The sequence below is a fragment of the Ambystoma mexicanum genome, chromosome 12 (genome assembly GCF_040938575.1).
Source record: "Ambystoma mexicanum isolate Mex_15411 chromosome 12, UKY_AmexF1_1, whole genome shotgun sequence".
NCBI lineage: Eukaryota > Metazoa > Chordata > Amphibia > Caudata > Ambystomatidae > Ambystoma > Ambystoma mexicanum.
In genome coordinates, this window is record NC_090936.1 from 1,235,394,694 (window position 1) to 1,235,415,314 (window position 20,621).

Consider the following 20,621-nt stretch of genomic DNA (forward strand, 5'->3'; position numbering starts at 1 on the left):
GAAGGGTATTTTGAAATGCGTCCGAGAGAAACCAGCAGAGGGGCTGCAGGTTAGTTTCCGAGAAGCGTGACGAGCAGGCAGAAAAAAGGAGCTGCGGTCATTGGGCAGGGTGCCTGCTATTCGTGCTGGTGCTGAGGTCACATCTGGATTTGTTGACAGCGCCAACGACCCTCAATGCCAGAGCCACACAGGACCCCCTGCTGTGAATAGTTTCCAAGACCTACCGCCGCAGGAGAATCCCTGGGAAGACACAATCCATTAGAAATGTTTGGGACATGCTTCATATTGAGTCCGATGATGAGACAGAGGAATACACTCTAAAGAGCAAAAGGGCACTAAAGGGACTTTCTCACAGGACAACAGTGGAGTTATAGAAAAATTAGACATTTTTAAGTGTGCACGTTTGCTTGATGCTCCAGCCCAAAATGCACGGAGAAAATGTTTGGCAGTTGGGGCTGGGATTTGGGGCGAGTGAGACTGGTTGCGGGAGGCAGAGTCACGCATGCGCTGCAGTGTATTATTGATTATTAAAGCTGCTAGCGATAATGCTACAGTGCCATCCTCTTCCCTATGAATAGTATCCCCCTAAGTATGGATGAAAGGGGATGGAATATAGGGGCAGAAATGGGCTCAAGGGGAAATGGTGGCTCGATGATCAACCTGGCACTAGTAGTCTGCAAAGTGAGGGCACAGAGTGGCTTACTGCTGCCAACAGCTGCACAGTGTATCCACTACCTGCCCTACCGTGTCATCGTTTCTCCACATTCATATGCAGAGGGCAACTGCTGTTTACAGCAGGGACTACACTGCAACTGTGTGATGGTGGCACCGTTAGCTTTTATTCAGTGGGAGTACACTCACAATCACACAGACCGGAAGAGTTGCATAATTAGCCGCTTGGCACCTGGACATCTAAGACCACTTGCTTGTAGGTTGTTTGGGCACCCAATGCACACGCGCTCTCATTTTCACTGGTAAACGTATTCTTTTATTGTATGTTCTTATATATACGGAGCAGCAAACACATATTCCCCTCTTTTGAATGATCTGCAAACACCTGATGCAAATATGATCCATATGTAGTTGTTTTTGGTGGCTTTGCTTCAACTAACATTCTTCAGCAAATTAGTTAAACATAACATGTGTCTCACAAGAGCAAGAAAGTGGTATAAAGAGTAGGGAGACAGACTTCAGATACCTATTTTATATTGACAGCGCGGTCCTGACCAGCCATAGTCGCAAGTGCACTCCCCGGTCCCAGTGGCACCTTCCTCACACTGACCGTGTCCAGAACAATCGCATGCTGCAGAAAACAGAAAAAGGAGACCAAAGACAGTGAACGTCCCACCAACACACGTCTCAACAGGTGCCCCATGAGTGACCAGGCACACATGTACATTATGCCTAAGGATGAAAGAAAGCATCCTGTTCTATTCCATTCCAAAGGGAAAATCTACATTCAAAGTTTTAAACAACACATATTTGTAATCCATAGGGTAACATGTAGCCTTTGGAGCTCTGCACCGCGTGGCCACGGGGGATCAAGCTGAGCATTACGCTTTGTTGTGAAAGCATGAGGACCTCCTGTTGATGCACATTTTATAAACCACATCAATTATCGCACAATTAATTTATATTATTTTTTATTGTTATTGTTGTCAGTTAAAAACAAAACCTTTAAGAAATCTCAATGTAATCAACAAATAATTTACATCATTTCATATGACTTACAACACTAAATAAACCATAAAACAGCACAAAAAAGAAAAATCAAAATAAACAAAATGGGAGGCAAATGCAAATACACATTTAGATAAAATCCTCCTTTTCAAGATAAAAGGTTCTTTTAAGAGGGTACGATCTCTTTCACGAAGTGCAGTGCAGCCGAACTCCAACAATTGTTACCAGAAGAAATCACAATGTGTTGCCACACTATGCTGTTAGGAAGTGTTCTAAAATCTTCTAAAAGGTGCTTAAAATGAAACATTTGCCATTCAAATAGAGCCTGATATTCTAGGAACAATGACTCAATATTCCCCTCCATTAGAGAAAAGCAGCAAATCCTTTGGTTCTGCCACACCTTTCCTCTAGCCCCAATAATTTCTCTGCTTGGTAACAAGGACCAACAGTCCAGGAATTGGATCAGCTAACAGGGAATTTGGTCTAGTGATCTAACATCAGGCAGAATTCCACGTACAGATGGTATTTACGCAAAGTTCATTTTGGGCTTTATGAGGGAAAAAGAGAATCAACTTGATGTTTACATTGTACACTACCATTATTTCATTAAAACTGGTCACCCATTTATCAAGTGGCAATTAGGTTTTCCTGTCCATTTGCGTCTTTAATTCTCACCAAATTTAATTTTCTACTGCTGAAAGGATTTTTGCTCTTATTGTCAAGTTTTTCCAGTGGAAAAGGACTTCTATGGAGGAATGGGCCAGTTCATATCTAACGACCACCGCTGGGACCCCCATCGGAAGTTTCAGAACATTCCTTCAGAAGCAGCTCTCAAGTTTGGGCCAGTTAGTTGACGAGAACCGCACAGAGAGAACCTTCTTATTGTAAAATTCTAAAACCAGAATCAGAGAGTAGTAAACAGATTTTCTATTCAACGTATTCGCTTGGGTGGCCAAAGCTATATTGCACACTTAATAAGGAGGTAGACCTAATGTTTGTTGAAGATGCGAAGCGCAGCATTGTCGAGCTACAAATTAGCTGTTTGTTTCCCCTGATTCTTTTTTCTGGAGACAAATCCACCTGATTATAAGGCACCACTTCTCCCTGTTTTACACAAGAGAGGCATCATCGAGCCACAAAGTGGCTGTTTTCTTCCCCTGATGCTTGTTTCTGGTGAGTTGTTACAGACGGGAGGAGTCAGCATCCTACTAATGAGGGGAAGAGATGGCTTAAGTAAAACAATGCTTCGTAACTATAAAAAGACTTGCTTCAGGAAGGGCAAGAGGAAAGAAGAGAGCCATTTGCAGACCTGATGGAGCTAGATGAGGCAGACGGAAGCTGAAGGGCCACCCAGAAGCAGACTGGAACCACTCTTTCCATGTCCATGCAAGCCTATGCAGAGGGGAGGGGGGCCTTTTCTCTGCTTGGATTTTGGAGCCTCTGAATTGCATTTTTGGGCTTCGTAGTCTCAGAAAGACTTTGCTTTTTGCGCAGAACTACTATTTTGGACTGAGCTACATAGAGAAAAATTCCTACCGATGGCAATCAGCTCACCACCTGTGGACATCTTTTATTTTTAATTGGATGTTGTTTGAACCATGATCAATTCCAATTGGCACTACATTTTTTTTAAGGCCTTTTTCCTTACTTTTGCTGCTGTTTGCTAAGAGACCATGGTGATTTTGACAGGTGATTTTTACAATTTTATTTGATATTTCAGGCCCCAGGCATCCAGTCTCCAGCTCTCCTCTCCCTACCCTCTGAGGACAGTAGTGAGTATGAGGGCTTGTTGTATCCGTTCTTGATATCACACTGGGAAAGGAGTGATTGGGAGGGCAGTTCATTTCATGAGGTTGCATAGTGACATCTAATGAGGTAGTCAGTTGCTTCTGAAGTGGTGTTTATGCTTCTGAGATGGTTGATTTGGTCTTGAGTAGACATAGAGGTAGTGACAATGAGAGCTGCTTATTCATTTATAACCTTTTGCATAGTGAGCGTGTTATGTGTAGTGACAATAATAGTAGCAATGTTCATTACTTATTTGGCTCAATAAAACGTATTGCAGTATACAGAACAGTGTATGAGCATTCCTTGAGTTTTCATTATTGAGAATCAAGTCAGAAACATTAGAATGCATATATCAAACGTGGGGCATCTATTTGAAGTACTGTACATTATATATGGTACACGTTTTGATATGAAAAGGGTTAGTAGAAGGTTTGAACAGTGGACCATCAATAAAATATATGTGACATTTGTAAATCTGTGCCATGTGGATGAGTAAGGGTAGCACTTAAAAATGGACAGCGCTGCTAAATAGCACTTGATGGTGTTTTGTCAAATGAAGAAGGAAGGACAACAACCCTTAGGTGTCACATAACAAGGGATCCACATCCTGTGCTCTGCGTCAGCTGCAGAATTTCTTCCAACAGCAGCGGTATAGAGCTTTAGTTGCCGGCCTTCTGCCTGAATGCAAAACCTCCCTATGTCTTCCAGAAGGCCCCTAATCCCTGTACCTTAGCCTTTCAGAAGCTAGGCGTGCAGGTTGACCTTGTATACGGTCGGGTGAAGAACCAGCTACCCTTCCTGGGAAAGAAGCTTGGGTCTGTGGGGAAGAGGATATGAAGGACAGATGGCCATGTCCGAAGGTCCAGGAACCACATTCTCCTGGACCAGGCTGTAATCAGGATCATGGTTGATCCGTACCTCTTCAAACTCCTGATCACTTGAGAAATGACAGGAATCTGTGGGGATGCATACAGGAGCTGAAAGCTACAGTCCACCATCAATGCGTCCCCCAGTGCTCCTCTCAGGGGAAATTCCCTGGCACAGAGAAACTTGCACTTCCTGTTCACACTGGACACAAACAGATACATCTGAGGAGTTCCCCAGATGGTGAAGAACTCTAGGAGAACTTCCTGGCGCAGCTCCCACTCGTGAGAGACCAAGCCCTGCCTGCTAAGGGCATGCGCCATCGTAGTCTTCTTACCGGTGCAGTGAATTGCCAACAGGGAGATGTTGTTCTGCAACACCCAGGACCAGTGCTGCATAACCTCTCTGCATAGGGGAGGTGACCCTACACCGCCTCTCTTGTTGATGTACTGCATGACCACTGTATTGTCTGTCATGATCAGGACATTCTTCCAATGTATGGAGGGCAAGAAGGCCATCAGCGCCAGTCTGATCGCCCTCAGCTCGAACAGGTTGATGTGAGGTTTTGTCTTTGCAGGGGACTGTCCGCTCATCCAGGTAAGTGCCCCAGGCTTTCAGAGATGCGTTGGTCAATACAATCCCCTCTGCTCACAGGTGCCAAAAATGGTTCTCCCGCCATCACGTTCTCTGTGCAAGTCCATCACAGGAGATCCTGAGTGACTCTGCTCGGGACTTGAATCAAGTCCTTCATACTGCCAGAGAATTGCGGCTATTAAGATCTGAGGGCCCATTGGAGCAAACTCATTCTCAGCCGAGTCTCTGGAACCAGGAAGATGCAGGATGCCATGAGACCGAGCAACCGTAGGAAGTCTAGGGCTAATAGGTTTCGGGTGTTCTGGAATTTGGTGACCATCTGCAGGATGTGTACAGCCCTCTCCGATGGAGGAAACGTCTTGCCCGAGGGAGACTCAGGACTGCTGCAATTAATTGGAGCATTTGAGAAGGTGTCAGCTGGAACTTCTTTAAATTGAGGGAGAAGTCCTGCTTGTGGAGGAGGTGGCAGGTGCGATTGAGATGATCCAGCACTTGATGCAGAGATCCTGCCCTGATTAACCAATCGTCTAGGTATAGTGAAGACCCTCTGGTGGAGCTAAGGTCGAAAGGCAGAACTTGAAACTTGTAGTGAGTATTACCTATGACGAACCTTAGGTACTTCCTCTGCTTTGGATGGATCGACACATGGAAGTAAGCGTCATGTAGGTCGAATGACACCAACCGGTCCTGAATTCCTAAGGTCTGGAGGATCGGAGAGAGTGTTACCATCTTGAATTTGTCTTTCCTGAGGCACTTGCTCAAGTGCCTCACGTCCAATATGGGTCGCAGACCTCCGTTCTACTTTTGGGACCGCAAATAGTGGAGTAACACCCCATGTTCTTTTCTTGTATAGGTACAAACTCTATGGCACCCTTCTCCAGAAGAGAGGAAAGCTCTTGCAGGAGCAGTGGGTCTGGAACAGGAGGTGGTCTGCCCAGAGGGAGGAAATCCGGCAGGCGTTTTAAAAATGGAAGGCAGTTACCTTGGCAGTCTACCTGAAGCGCCCATGTGTTCAAAGTAATGACGCACCGTTCTTCTGAATGGTGAGATAGACGGCCCCTACAGTGTAGTGTAACAGAACTCCTTAAAAAGGTTTTGTGGCAGAGGCCGTACTGGAGGGGACAGAAGCAGAGGTGGTCTGCTTTTTACCTCCTCTAAGGTCGAGAAAAGTGTCTTTGACCTTGACGGGTGGCAGGCTGTTTACCTTTTTGACCATAATTGTGGTAACACAAAGGCTTGCCCTTCCATTCAATTGGGGGTTGGGCAGGTTGCCTTATCACTGCACCTAAACAATTAGCCACAGCCTTGGATGCCTGCAATTTATCAAGGCTGTCATCTGCCTTTTGACCAAACAGATGTGTTCCATCAAAGGTCATGTCAAGCAATTTTTCTTAGACGTCCTGCGCAAACCCTGAGTTTCTGAGCCCGGGAATCTTCGCATGACAGAAATTGCTGCCATAGGTCTCCCAACACAATCGGCTGTTTCCATTCCTGACTGCAGGGATTGGCTCATAGCTCCCTTTCCATACTCCACTATGTTGAGGAAACCTTTCCTCAGTTCACCCTCAGGAATGTGCTCGGCTACCTCAGCTATAACAGCCCAGAGACTGCTTTTCTTGTATCTGGAAGAATCCTTGCTGAATTGAAGTGTGCCTGTGACCTTGTGTACATTTTCTCTGAGTGCTCGCACAGTGCGCTATTGTAGGAAGTTTTGCAATTACTGTTACCTTTATTTAGCTGTATTGTTTAGCTGCACTTGATAACTGTGCCTCGCTGCATTTGAGTGGCTGACCAATTAACGAATCCCTCTCCCTTGCACTTCGGCGTACAAGCAGAATCATGATAATTAACAAATTTAAGCATTCTAAATGAGACGATGCTGATTACTGTCAGTTTACATCTGATGCTCTCCCTAAACACAGTGAGGCTCCCCCCACGGCCAAGGACTCTATAGAGTGCCTCACCCCTTGTGTTGACATAAATAAAGACACAAACAGTCTGCTGACTGACCACGGTACCGAGCCCCGCCAACCAGTCGGTGTCAAACGGTCGATCACACCCTGATGAAAAACAGTTCCTTGTCTTTTGAGCAAGATCACACCACTACTCATATAGATGATTCCACGTCCCCACCACAAGCAACCATTCTCAACCATATTCCAGCTAGGTTAGGGGTTAAAGGAACCAATCTCAATGCAGCCTTGTTGAACACAAGATCGTTAATTAGTCATGCTCAAGACATTCATGATTTAATCCTGGACAGCAAACTCAACCATTTGTTTCTCACAGAGAGCTGGATTGGAGACAGCAGTGGACCATCTATCAATCAGGCTGTCCTACCCGGCTTCTCTATGTTTTGTAAAAAAAGAGAACAGGGCTATGGGAGAGGAGTGGCAATCATAGCAAAATCAGAATTGGGACTCTTTGGGCCTCATTAGGACCCTGGCGGTAAGGGGTTTGCGCCAGCGTTAGCTGCGCCGACCCCTTACCGCCAACTACGAGTTCCCATAGCGCCATGGTCATTTTTCCGCCCGCTTTTTGCGGGCGTAAAAATCCATGGCGCTATGGGACCTTGGTGTTAATTACGCCACCGTAATTTACGGTGGCGTAATTAACTCCTTCCCCACTCCCATTATACCCTATGGGGCCGAAATGGGAATGGGGAAGGGTAAATGGGTCAATGGGGACTTACCGCCCCGCCGACCTCGGAATGGGGCGGTAAGTCCACCATCCGCCATGGCGTAAACGGACTTTACGCCATGGCCGGAAAGTCCGTCGATGGCGGAAAAAATCCGCCAGGGTCGTAATGAGGGCCTTTGCTTCTCCCATAGCTTGTCAAGGCTGCGAGATCCTCCGCGTGAAAATCACTCCAACTCCAAATATATGCGTGAATTTTATCCTTATATACTGCCCTCCACCGGCTTTGCCAGACTTCATTGAGTAAATCTCACAGGCCCTCATTACGACCCTGGCGGATTTTTTCCGCCATCGACGGACTTTCCGGCCATGGCGTAAAGTCCGTTTACGCCATGGCGGATGGTGGACTTACCGCCCCATTCCGAGGTCGGCGGGGCGGTAAGTCCCCATTGACCCATTTACCCTTCCCCATTCCCATTTCGGCCCCATAGGGTATAATGGGAGTGGGGAAGGAGTTAATTACGCCACCGTAAATTACGGTGGCGTAATTAACACCAAGGTCCCATAGCGCCATGGATTTTTACGCCCGCAAAAAGCGGGCGGAAAAATGACCATGGCGCTATGGGAACTCGTAGTTGGCGGTAAGGGGTCGGCGCAGCTAACGCTGGCGCAAACCCCTTAGCGCCAGGGTCCTAATGAGGCCCACAGACCTTAGGCCCCCTCGAGGGGCAGAATAGAGCCTCTTTTCTCTTAGGTGATTCGAACTATTGGAGGGGGGACGAGACTGACAAAGTAGCTAACGAATTGGAGCGAACTCTAAATAACCTGAACTTTCAAGTTATAAATACTGATCCTACCACAGCCAAGAATCACATGCTAGATTGGGTGGTCACTAAAAACATTGCCACGGTCATTGATCAAACCTCTCCCTGTATTCGGTCAGACCACTATATTGTTAGCTTTCATTTCCAATGACCGGAGGCTGCGGTTAAACCTACTAACCCCCCCAAGGTTATTATCAACCATAACTTCAACAGGATAAAGGCTCAGGACATTTCGCTATGTCTAACAACTATAATGAGTGAAACTGACTCCGTGGAGCGTCTAATCTCTTCTTTTTCTGACAGTTTCTTGAAATTGCTCAATGAAAAAGTCCCCCTCCGGTCCAAAGTCGTGAGAGATAACCCCGGCCATAAGAAATGCTTGACCCCCAAACTTAAATTGATGAAAAAGAAGAAACGTAAATTGGAATCCCAGTGGTTAAAATAGCTTGGAAGGATTCTGACAAAACCTACAAAAATAAAATGATCAAACTAAAAAGGAGTACTGCAAAATTGAGATAAGTCAGGCCTCCAACCGCCCCAAAAAGCTGTTTCGAAATTCTAAGACTCCTGGAGAAGCCGAAGGCCCTACCTAACCCGTTTCTCACTGCCTCACTGGATGTAATAACAGTACAAACAGCCTTTGAGGCTAAAATACCAAAGGCTAGGAAGAAAATCAAAGAGACTCTGCCCAATGCGGCCATCCCTATCGAAAACAGTGCTCGGAACATAGAGCAGAAGGTATGAAGCTTTTGCATTCTCAGCTACAGCTGTTCCTGATATGTCATGCTCGGAAAACATCCTCCCTCCGAAGTTAATCCTAGACCACAGAGATCTGTTCGCCCCCCTTTTTGACTAGATTCGCCAATGCCTCATTTAGAGATAGCAGGATACCCAAGTCAATAAAACCGTTGTCATCACACTGCTATAAAAAAAAAACAACTTAGACCCAAAGGACCCGGGTAATCTCAGACCCATAACAAATTGCAAGTTTATACTTAAGATCTTAGATAAACTTGCCTATGTGCACTTGCAAGCTTTCGTGGAGAATAGCAACATTCTCCATGATAGACAGTAAGGCTTTCGACCTCGGTATAGTACCGAGACAGCCCTACTAGCAAGCAATCGCACATGCTAGGAATAACCGATAAGGGCAAAGCGGGTCTGCAGGTCCTTTTGGATCTTTCTGCGGCATTTAATCTGGTGGACCACCAACACCTCTTACACTCCTTAAAACATCTGGGATAATGTTCTGAGGGGGCGGTTGACTGGTACCACTCTTTTTTATCTGGACATGAATACAAAATCCAGTGGGGTCCAGTAGTCTCACCATCAGCCCCTATCTGGTGCAGAGTGTCCTAAGGGGCTAGTCTATCCCCCATCTTGTTTAACCTTTACACAAGGTCACTTTGTTCTCTTCTGGATGACTTCAGTGTATTTTTCACCAATTATGCTGATGACACCCAGCTGGTTTTAGAGTCTACCGGGATCATTTGATTGACAACAAAGCCCTCACTAACATTTACTAGCAGATAGAACTCTGGATGTCGCCCAATTGGCTTTGTCTAAATGGCAATAAAACAGAGATTCTCATTTTTGGCTTCAGATAGGCTTGGGCGAAAACTCTAGGGGTCCAGGTGGAAGCCAGCCTGATCTCCGAGGCACATGTTAACCTGATGAGTCAAAGCTGTAATTACCATCTCCATCTCCTGAGAAATATTCGCCCCTACATCTCGGAAGGGAACAGTGCTATAATATCTCAAGCTACTATTATCTCCAGGCTAGACTATTGCAATGCCCTGTTGATTGGAGCTTCAAGTTCTAGCATAAAAAAATTCAAGTTCTACAAAACGATGCAGCATGCATTATTTAAAAAGTCTCTAAGCGTGCACACATCTCAGAGCATCGACAAAGTCTTCATTGGCTCCCTATCAAGGAAAGGATCTTGTACACGATGGGAACCTGGGTGCATAGGTGTATCTTAGGACAAGCAGCTACCTACTTAAAAATGTCTATTCCAGAGTACTGCCCGACCAGAACCCTTAGTTCCTCTAATAAAAGGCAGATGATCTGCCCTGAGTATAAGCGCACCAATGGACAGGGAAGGTCCTTCCCAGTCAGAGCAGCAATCTTCTGGAACTCCCTTACCTCTACACTGAGATCTGAGGCAGCCTTGACAGTTTTCAGAAAAACCCTGGAAACACATCTCTTCGAGTGACTTCTCCCACATTTTCTGCCGCCCCATTGTCCTGTCTTTGATGGTTGTTCTTGGGTGTGAATGTCACAGCACCCCGATGCCTGCAGGTTTTCGGCACCTTACAAACAAATACAATAAATACATAAATAAAATAGGGTGTGTATATACTTAGACAGAGAACATGAAGCATTAACTGCTTTAAGTGCCATACTGCCAGAGGCAAAGGCCTTTTTTGCTAAAGCATCATAACGCTTGTCACGCCTGTCAGGTGGTACAGATGGAAAGGCTAGCCTTGTTACCCACAGTCGCAGCCTGTACTTCATGTGCTCGATGTCTGATTAGGAATTCTGGATCAGATAAGGCTGGTCTGTACTTCTTGGTAAAATCAGTGTGGACTCCTGGCCCCAAGCAGGGAGTCTTCCATAGCTCCATGAGGGGAGTTTTGATGTCATTATGTAATGGAAGGACGGGTTCAATGGCTGAGCCCTTGTCTAGAATGTCAGTCAGGTCACATTCCATTATGTCACCAGGTTAGGGTCTCCAAATGAAGGCATTTACCTTAGCCATCATTCTCCTATACACCACATTAGTAAAGTCTCTAGGATCTCCCTGTGTGAATTCCGCCTCAGGAGAGGGGTGCAAGCCCCTTGCGTCCTGCAGGGCTAAGGCTAAATCAGACAGACTCTTTTCCTCATCCTGAAACTGTTCAGGATGTCGGGGAAGGCCCATGGGTTCAAACCCAAAGGGAAACCGGGTCGTCGTCCTCATCAAAAATGTCCTGAAAAGAGGACATAAAATCCCCTGTAGATTTTGGAGTAAATTTACTCGAGGATCTTCAACTGTCTTCAATGTATTCTTTTTTTATGTCGACGCCGCTGATGGAGCTAGCAGAACATCGAAGAAGGCATCAACCGCTGATGACATTGGTGGCATTGAGAGTCTTCCAATCGAGGATTTCACCTGTCTAATGCTCTTAGGTGGTTGGTGAGCTGAGTCCCTGCCACCCTTGTAGGGCGCGGTGGGCTTGATGGTCTTCTTCCAGCAGGAAGAGAGAACGGGCACCAGCAGGAAGAGAGAACAGGCACCAGCAGGAAGAGAGAACGGTCAAAACCTGCTTTCTTGAAGACCTGCCTAGTTTTGATAAAAAAAACTCTTCCCACTTCTTTGCTGAAGAGGATTTAGATGGGAAACGTACCTGTCTCTATGGGGATGAGTCTGTTGACGAATGCTTCCTGCTTCTCTTCGTCTTCAACAAGAAAGAAGAAGAATGACGGTGGTCGCTCTTTGATTGAGATCTTTGACTGTGTTTTTTTTACCGTTTTTCCTCCTTTTCAGGTGATTTACTGGCTGCTGAGCCATTTATGTCGGGTCAGATCTTCAAAGGTGTCGTAATTGGCGATTTAGAAGATGAGCAACCGAGGGCCAATTTAGAGTCTCTCTCCTTTAAGACTTTAGGTTTCATAACCTGACACAAGCCGCAATCCGCCATGACGTGGTCAGTACTGAGGCACCACAGATAAAATCTGTGAGGTTCGGCGAATGACATTTTTGCCCCACAATTACGTCACTTTTTGAAACAGGAGGGTTTCAGAGTAGGCATATTGAAAGAATGTACTAAAATTCAAAGGAATGTTGAAAGAAATAACTGCGTCAGAGTATTTCTCTGAGGTGGAGTTCCCAAATAGCGTGTTGGGTGCCGATCACGCTATTTGTACCTGCATCAACATCACGTCCGGCCACGACAATGACTCGCTGGCCAACGATGCCAGTGTGCACGATGCCCCCTGCTGGTAAACAGTTTCTGGGAGCTGGAGAAAGTCTAAGCTGAGGAATCCGTGGAAGGACACAATCCATTAGAAGAGAAGGAGAGTAGAGAGGAGGGGATAGGATAGGGTAAAGGAGACTAGAGGAGAGAGAGGTGAGGAGAGTAGACAGGAGAGAGCGAGAAGAGGAGTGTAAAGAGTAGACTGGAGAGAAGAAGCTAGTATATTGCTTGACCATCAAAGGCACAGAGATGGGAATAAGAAAGAGAAAGCTAAGCAGGAGAGAGAGAAGAGAGCAAGTAGAGAGAAGAAATATTAGGCAGCGGAACTGGCAACTAGGAGGGTATATGATCATTACAAAATCCACTAAAAACGTATCCCAGGGCTGGTCATCATGGGATATCTCTGAGAAGAACCACAGAGGGAGAGAGATAGAAAAGGGTAAGGTATAGTAGACCTTTACCTATCTGTAGTGTACTATCTGCTGTAAGGGATGCCTCGGCTATGGTGCGTGGACAGCCATGGGAGATGAGGAAGGGACAGCCTTTAGTGTGCCACAGTTCCGCCTGCTGCCATCAATTCATCTAAGTGCTTACAATAGTCATACAAAAAACCCTTGAATCTATCTTTGAAGTTTGGGTATTTTTAAGGCCATATGTGACATCACTTTTATAAATAAGGTTGCTGTCTCTACTCTTTGTGTCTTTATCTGCTTGTTTGGTATGTCCTTTCTTTGCCTGTTTGTGTACCACTGTGAGGTAAACCCGGTCCCCCACAAAACCTCTAACAAGTTCAGCACTTTAAAGAAAAATGAATTTGTACACCCTTGTTTCTTTTTTAACTTTTATCTTAAGAACCTACTTTGACAGTCAGGCCCGTATTTCCCTGGTAGACACAGCTCACACGCAGTCCCGTTGAAGCCGGCCTGACATTGGCATTCTCCGTTTCCTGCCAATCCGTCATCACAAATGCCATGGTTATTGCATGGAGATTCTGACCCTCCAGGGCAAGCTGCAAAATAAAAGTACATTCAGCAAAGTAATGAGAATGAATTGGTGATGATAATGTAATTTCCAATTATTGCTTTACATGTGTATTATATATTTTCTGCGTGTTGCTGACTAACAACGATTTGAAAAGAATCCCTCAGTCTATTCACAGATCTTGCACAAATGGCATTTACTAATTTGGGGTTTTGATAGCACTTTCACCACTCCTGTGCAAGATAGTACATATCAGCAAGGGAATGTACCGTATGACACAATGTGCTACATTTTATATGTTGCTTATATGGCAGCTATTTCCCATGAATCATACTCGGTAAGGTCCTTATCAGCGGAACATTCCAGACAGTCTAGAAGGTTGCTGCAGCGGTTTGCAGAAACCTGTTATAAGGAGGTTAGGTGTGCATCATGCATTGTGCACTGTAATCAAATGGACATCCATTGTTGCCGTTGGGGCAGGCCCTTTCAGGTACTAGCTAGAGACACTCTGCAGAAGCAGGCACGGGCCCCATAGACCACCATAAGCATACCGTTCCAAATGGCCTTATCCACTCTCGAAAACCCGAGGTTTTCACAACTGCAGTCAAGCTCCACCATTCGCTTATGGCATCATAGGCCGAGCACAGAGGCCAAACTAAAGAGGGAGGTGGCACTGTTGTGTGGTACAGTAAACCCTTTAGAGAAATACTAAATAAAAAGACCCACACAGGAAAGTACAAACATACTTCTAATTTATTAAAGAACTACAGCAAGGCATATTTTAACTATTGAAAAGTAGGTCAAATATATCAGTGCACATAAATATAACCCACAGTTGGGTATCCCACTATGAGGTACACAGTACATTGGTATCAAAAAACAAATCAAACACTATGCCTTCCACATAAGGCACACAACACCATACACCTAGCTTCAGAATTCCATGCTTAGCTAGCATACAGCTAGGTAGTCGATCCCTAGATAGCATGCAGTCTCAGGAAGTCTCCTGGGTCACCTAGAAAGGTTTCTGAGAGTCACACGTGAGTGGCCTGAGAGAGGCCACCCAGCTAGGTAGTCGATCCCTAGATAGCATGCAGTCTCAGGAAGTCTCCTGGGTCACCTAGAAAGATTTCTGAGAGTCACAGGTGAGTGGCCTGAGAGAGGCCACCCAGCTAGGTAGTCGATCCCTAGATAGCATGCAGTCTCAGGAAGCCTTCTGGGTCACCTAGAAAGGTTTCTGAGAGTCACAGGTGAGTGGCCTGAGAGAGGCCACCCAGCTAGGTAGTCGATCCCTAGATAGCATGCAGTCTCAGGAAGTCTCCTGGGTCACCTAGAAAGGTTTCTGAGAGTCACAGGTGAGTGGCCTGAGAGAGGACACCTAGCTTCAGAATTCCATGCTTAGCTAGCATACAGTCTCAGGAAGTCTCCTGGGTCACCTAGAAAGGTTTCTGAGAGTCACAGGTGAGTGGCCTGAGAGAGGCCACCCAGCTAGGTAGTCGATCCCTAGATAGCATGCAGTCTCAGGAAGCCTTCTGGGTCACCTAGAAAGGTTTCTGAGAGTCACAGGTGAGTGGCCTGAGAGAGGCCACCCAGCTAGGAAGTCGATCCCTAGATAGCATGCAGTCTCAGGAAGTCTCCTGGGTCACCTAGAAAGGTTTCTGAGAGTCACAGGTGAGTGGCCTGAGAGAGGCCACCTAGCTTCAGAATTCCATGCTTAGCTAGCATACAGTCTCAGGATGTATCTTGGGTCACCTAAAGCGAAAAGGAACAAAATAAGATGAAGAGTTAACCCAATGCAAGAACAATCCAGACAACCCCCTACTAACCTTGCTAATAGCTCTCTACCACTCTGCAAAGCCACCACACAACCCAGACCTTCACCGCAAAACACCCAAACTGTAGGCACTCTACCAATTCTCCACAAAACGCACATGAAACCCCCACATACAACCACACACAAAGCATCACACAATGACAATCCACAAAAACCATGCCAACACACAGTGGCCGGTTTTTCCGAACTGGACCTACCAATAGCACATCAAAGCTCTCTTGCATTTGTCCCTCTCAACCCTACTTACTAACTTACCAGCCCAGCCCCCTTCCTTTTCATATCGGCCTGAGCACCTGGAGACAATAAGAAATGGCAGCGGTGCACGGTACACGTCAGAATAACATAACATAACCTAAAAAGGCTTCTGAGAGTTACAAGTCAGAGGCCTAGGAGAGACCCCCAGCTAGGAAGTCAATCCGCAGATAGCATACTGTCTCTGGAAGGTTTCTGAGAGTCACAGGTGAGTGGCCTAGGAGAGGCCACCCACTAGGAATTCCATCCCCAGATAGCATACAGTCTGTGGAAGTCTCTTGGGTCACCTACAAAGGTTTCTGAGAGTCACAGGTGAATAGCCTAGGAGAGGCCACCCAGCTGGGAAGTCCATCCCTAGAGAGCATACAGTCTCTGGAAGGTTTCTAAGAGTCACAGGTGAGTAGCCAAGGAGAGGCCACCCAACTAGGAAGTCCATCCCCAGATAGCATATAGTCTCTGGAAGTCTCTTAGGTCACTTACAAAGGTTTCCGAGTCACTGGTGAGTGACCTAGGAGAGGCCACCCAACTAGGAAGTCCATCCCCAGATAGCATACAGTATCTGGAAGTTTCTGGGGTCACCTACAAACGTTTATGAGAGTCACAGGTGAGTAGCCTTTGAGAGGCCACCCAGCCAGGAAATCCATACCTAGATAGCCTACAGTCTCTGGAAGGTTTCTGAGAGTCACAGGTGAGTAGCCTAGGAGAGGCCACCAGGCTAGGAAGTCCATCCCCAGATAGCACACAGTGGGCCACATTCAGAGGTGGGCGCAAAGGGATACCGGGCAACGTTAAGGACATCAGTGCCGGTAATCCCTTTGCGCCCTATTCCGAGGTCCCTTAGCAGGTCCCGCTATTGGCGCTTTGTTTAACCAGGCGCCCTTAGCGGGAGCCGCTAAAGGACCAGAGAGCTAATAACGGTACCGCAAATTGTGGTACGGTTATTAGCTACTTCCCCATTCCCATTGAGCCCTATGGGGGCTCAAATGGGAATGGGGAATGTTTTTTTCAATGGGGACTTACCGGTCCTCCATGGTTGGAATGGACCGGTAAGTCCCCATTGAACCAGGTCGGACCCGATATGGGAGGTAGTCATGGAGCAAATAGCGCCATGACTACCTCCATACTCGGAATGAGGGCCAGTCTCTTGAAGGTTTCTGAGAACCACAGGTGAGTAGCCTAGGAGAGGCTACCCATATAGGAAGTCCATCCCAAGATAGCATAACGTCTCTAGAAGTCTCTTGGTTCACCTACAAAGGTTTCAGAGAGTCACATGTGAGTAGCCTAGGAAAGGCCACCCAGCTGGGAAGTCCAACCCTAAATAGCATACCGTCTCTGGAAGGTTTCTGAGAGTCACAGGTAAGTAGCCTAGGAGAGGCCACCAGGCTAAGAAGTCCATCCCCAGATAGCAAACAGTCTCTGGAAGTCTCTTAGGTCGCTTACAAGGTTTCCGAGAGTCACTGGTTAGTGGCCTAGGAGAGGCCACCCAACTAGGAAGTCCATCCCCAAATAGCATAGTCTCTGAAAGTATCTTGGGTCACCTACAAAGGTTTCCGGGAGTCACAAGTGAGTAACACAGGAGAGGCCACCCAGCGAGGAAGTCCATCCCCAGATAGCATACAGTCTCTGGAAGTCTCTTGGGTCACCTACAAAGGTTTATGAGAGTCACAGGTGAGTAGCCTAGGAGAAGCCACCAGCCGAGGAAGTCCATCCCCAGATAGCATACAGTCTCTGGAAGTCACATAGGTCACCTACAAAGGTTTTCTTAGAGTCACTGGTGATTGGCCTAGACGAGGCCACCCAACTAGGAATTCCATCTTCAGATAGCATACAGTCTCTGGAACTATCCTGGGTAACCTACAAAGGTTTCTGAGAATCACAGGTGAGCAGCCTTCGAGAGGCCACCCAACTAGGAAGTCCATCCCCAGATAGCATACAGTCTGTGGAAGTCTCTTGGGTCACCGACAAAGGTTTCTGAGAGTCACAGGTGAATAGCCTAGGAGAGGCCACCCAGCTGGGAAGTCCATCCCTAGAGAGCATACAGTCTCTGGAAGGTTTCTGAGAGTCACGGATGAGTGGCCTAGGAGAGGCCACCCAACTAGGAAGTCCATCTGCAGATAGCATACAGAGTCTGGAAGACTCTTGGATCACCTAGAAAGGTTTTTGAGAGTCACAGGTGAGTGGCCTAAGAGAGGCCACCCAGCTAGGTAGTCGATCACTAGATAGCATACAGTCTCTGGAAGGTTTCTGAGAACCACAGGTGAGTAGCCTAGGAGAGGCTATCCATCGAGGAAGTCCATCCCCAGATAGCATACCATCTTTAGAGGTCTCTTGGGTCACCTTCAAAGGTTTCAGAGAGTCACATGTGAGTAGTCTAGGAAAGGCCATCCAGCTGGGAAGTCCATCCCTAGATAACATAAAGTCTCTGGAAGGTTTCTGAGAGTCACAGGTAAGCAGCCTAGGAGAGGCCACCAGGCTAGGAAGTCCATCCCCAGATAGCAAACAGTCTCTGAAAGTATCTTGGGTCACCTACAAAGGTTTCCGAGAGTCGTTGGTGAGTGGCCTAGGAGAGGCCACCCAACTAGGAAGTCCATCCCCAGATAGCATACAGTATCTGGAAGTTTCTGGGGTCACCTACAAACGTTTATGAGAGTCACAGGTGAATAGCCTTTGAGAGGCCACCCAGCCAGGAAATCCGTACCTAGATAGCCTACAGTCTCTGGAAGGTTTCTGAGAGTCACAGGTGAGTAGCCTAGGAGAGGCCACCAGGCTAGGAAGTCCATCCCCAGATAGCACACAGTGGGCCACATTCAGAGGTGGTCGCAAAGGGATACCGGGCAACGTTAAGGACATCAGTGCCGGTAATCCCTTTGCGCCCTATTCCGAGGTCCCTTAGCAGGTCCCGCTATTGGTGTTTGGTTTTACCAGGCGCCCTTAGCGGGAGCCGCTAAAGGACCAGAGAGCTAATAACGGTACCGCTAATTGTGGTACGGTTATTAGCTACTTCCCCATTCCCATTGAGCCCAATGGGGGCTCAAATGGGAATGGGGAATGGTTTTTTCAATGGGGACTTACCGGTCCTCCATGGTTGGAATGGACTGGTAAGTCCCCATTGAACCAGGTTGGACCCGGTATGGGAGGTAGTCATGGAGCAAATAGCGCCATGACTACCTCCATACTCGGAATGAGGGCCAGTCTCTTGAAGGTTTCTGAGAACCACAGGTGAGTAGCCTAGGAGAGGCTACCCATATAGGAAGTCCATCCACAGATAGCATAAGGTCTCTAGAAGTCTCTTGGTTCACCTACAAAGGTTTCAGAGAGTCACATGTGAGTAGTCTAGGAAAGGCCACCCAGCTGGGAAGTCCAACCCTAAATAGCATACCGTCTCTGGAAGGTTTCTGAGAGTCACAGGTAAGTAGCCTAGGAGAGGCCACCAGGCTAGGAAGTCCATCCCCAGATAGCAAACAGTCTCTGAAAGTATCTTGGGTCACCTACAAAGGTTTCCGAGAGTCGCTGGTGAGTGGCTTAGGAGAGGCCACCCAACTAGGAAGTCCATCCCCAGATAGCATACAGTATCTGGAAGTTTCTGGGGTCACCTACAAACGTTTATGAGAGTCACAGGTGAGTAGCCTTTGAGAGGCCACCCAGCCAGGAAATCCATACCTAGATAGCCTACAGTCTCTGGAAGGTTTCTGAGAGTCACAGGTGAGTAGCCTACGAGAGGCCACCAGGCTAGGAAGTCCATCCCCAGATAGCACACAGTGGGCCACATTCAGAGGTGGGCGCAAAGGGATACCGGGCAACGTTAAGGACATCAGTGCCGGTAATCCCTTTGCGCCCTATTCCGAGGTCCCTTAGCAGGTCCCGCTATTGGCGCTTGGTTTTACCAGGCGCCCTTAGCGGGAGCCGCTAAAGGACCAGAGAGCTAATAACGGTACCGCAAATTGTGGTACGGTTATTAGCTACTTCCCCATTCCCATTGAGCCCTATGGGGGCTCAAATGGGAATGGGGAATGGTTTTTTCAATGGGGACTTACCGGTCCTCCATGGTTGGAATGGACCGGTAAATCCCCATTGAACCAGGTCGGACCCGGTATGGGAGGTAGTCATGGAGCAAATAGCGCCATGACTACCTCCATACTCGGAATGAGGGCCAGTCTCTTGAAGGTTTCTGAGAACCACAGGTGAGTAGCCTAGGAGAGGCTACCCATATAGGAAGTCCATCCCAAGATAGCATAACGTCTCTAGAAGTCTCTTGGTTCACCTACAAAGGTTTCAGAGAGTCACATGTGAGTAGCCTAGGAAAGGCCACCCAGCTGGGAAGTCCAACCCTAAATAGCATACCGTCTCTGGAAGGTTTCTGAGAGTCACAGGTAAGTAGCCTAGGAGAGGCCACCAGGCTAAGAAGTCCATCCCCAGATAGCAAACAGTCTCTGGAAGTCTCTTAGGTCGCTTACAAAGGTTTCCGAGAGTCACTGGTGAGTGGCCTAGGAGAGGCCACCCAACTAGGAAGTCCATCCCCAAATAGCATACAGTCTCTGAAAGTATCTTGGGTCACCTACAAAGGTTTCCGGGAGTCACAAGTGAGTAACACAGGAGAGGCCACCCAGCGAGGAAGTCCATCCCCAGATAGCATACAGTCTCTGGAAGTCTCTTGGGTCACCTACAAAGGTTTATGAGAGTCACAGGTGAGTAGCCTAGGAGAGGCCACCAGCCGAGGAAGTCCATCCCCAGATAGCATACAGTCTCTGGAAGTCACATAGGTCACCTACAAAGGTTTTCTTAGAGTCACTGGTGATTGGCCTAGACGAGGCCACCCAACTAGGAATTCCATCCTCAGATATCATACAGTCTCTGGAAGTCTCTTGGGCCACCTACAAAGGTTTCTGAGAGTTCCAGGTGAGTAACATAGGAGTGGCCCCACAGCTAGGAAGTCCGTCCCCAGATAACATACAGTCTCTGGAACTATCCTGGGTAACCTACAAAGGTTTCTGAGAATCACAGGTGAGCAGCCTTGGAGAGGCCACCCAGCTAGGAAGTCCATCCCTAGATATCATGCGGTCTCTGGAAGGTTTCTGAGAGTCACTGGTGAGTGGCCTAGGAGAGGCCACCCAACTAGGAAGTCCATCTCCAGATAGCATACAGTCTCTGGAAGTCTCTTGGGTCACTTACAAAGTTTTCTGAGAGTCACAAGTGAGTAACACAGGAGAG

At 47.2% G+C, this 20,621-nt stretch overlaps 1 protein-coding gene across 1 annotated transcript in view; it reads right to left on the bottom strand.

Moving 5' to 3' along the window:
* Nucleotides 1-20,621, bottom strand: part of STAB2 (stabilin 2) — a 1,783,079-nt gene that overhangs the window by 285,814 nt on the left and 1,476,644 nt on the right. The window contains exons 56-57 of the mRNA XM_069629923.1: nt 13,206-13,355; nt 1,199-1,303 (exon numbers count right to left, since the gene is read on the bottom strand). Of these exons, the coding sequence (XP_069486024.1) occupies nt 1,199-1,303; nt 13,206-13,355 (255 nt within the window). The remainder of the gene's footprint in view (nt 1-1,198; nt 1,304-13,205; nt 13,356-20,621) is intronic.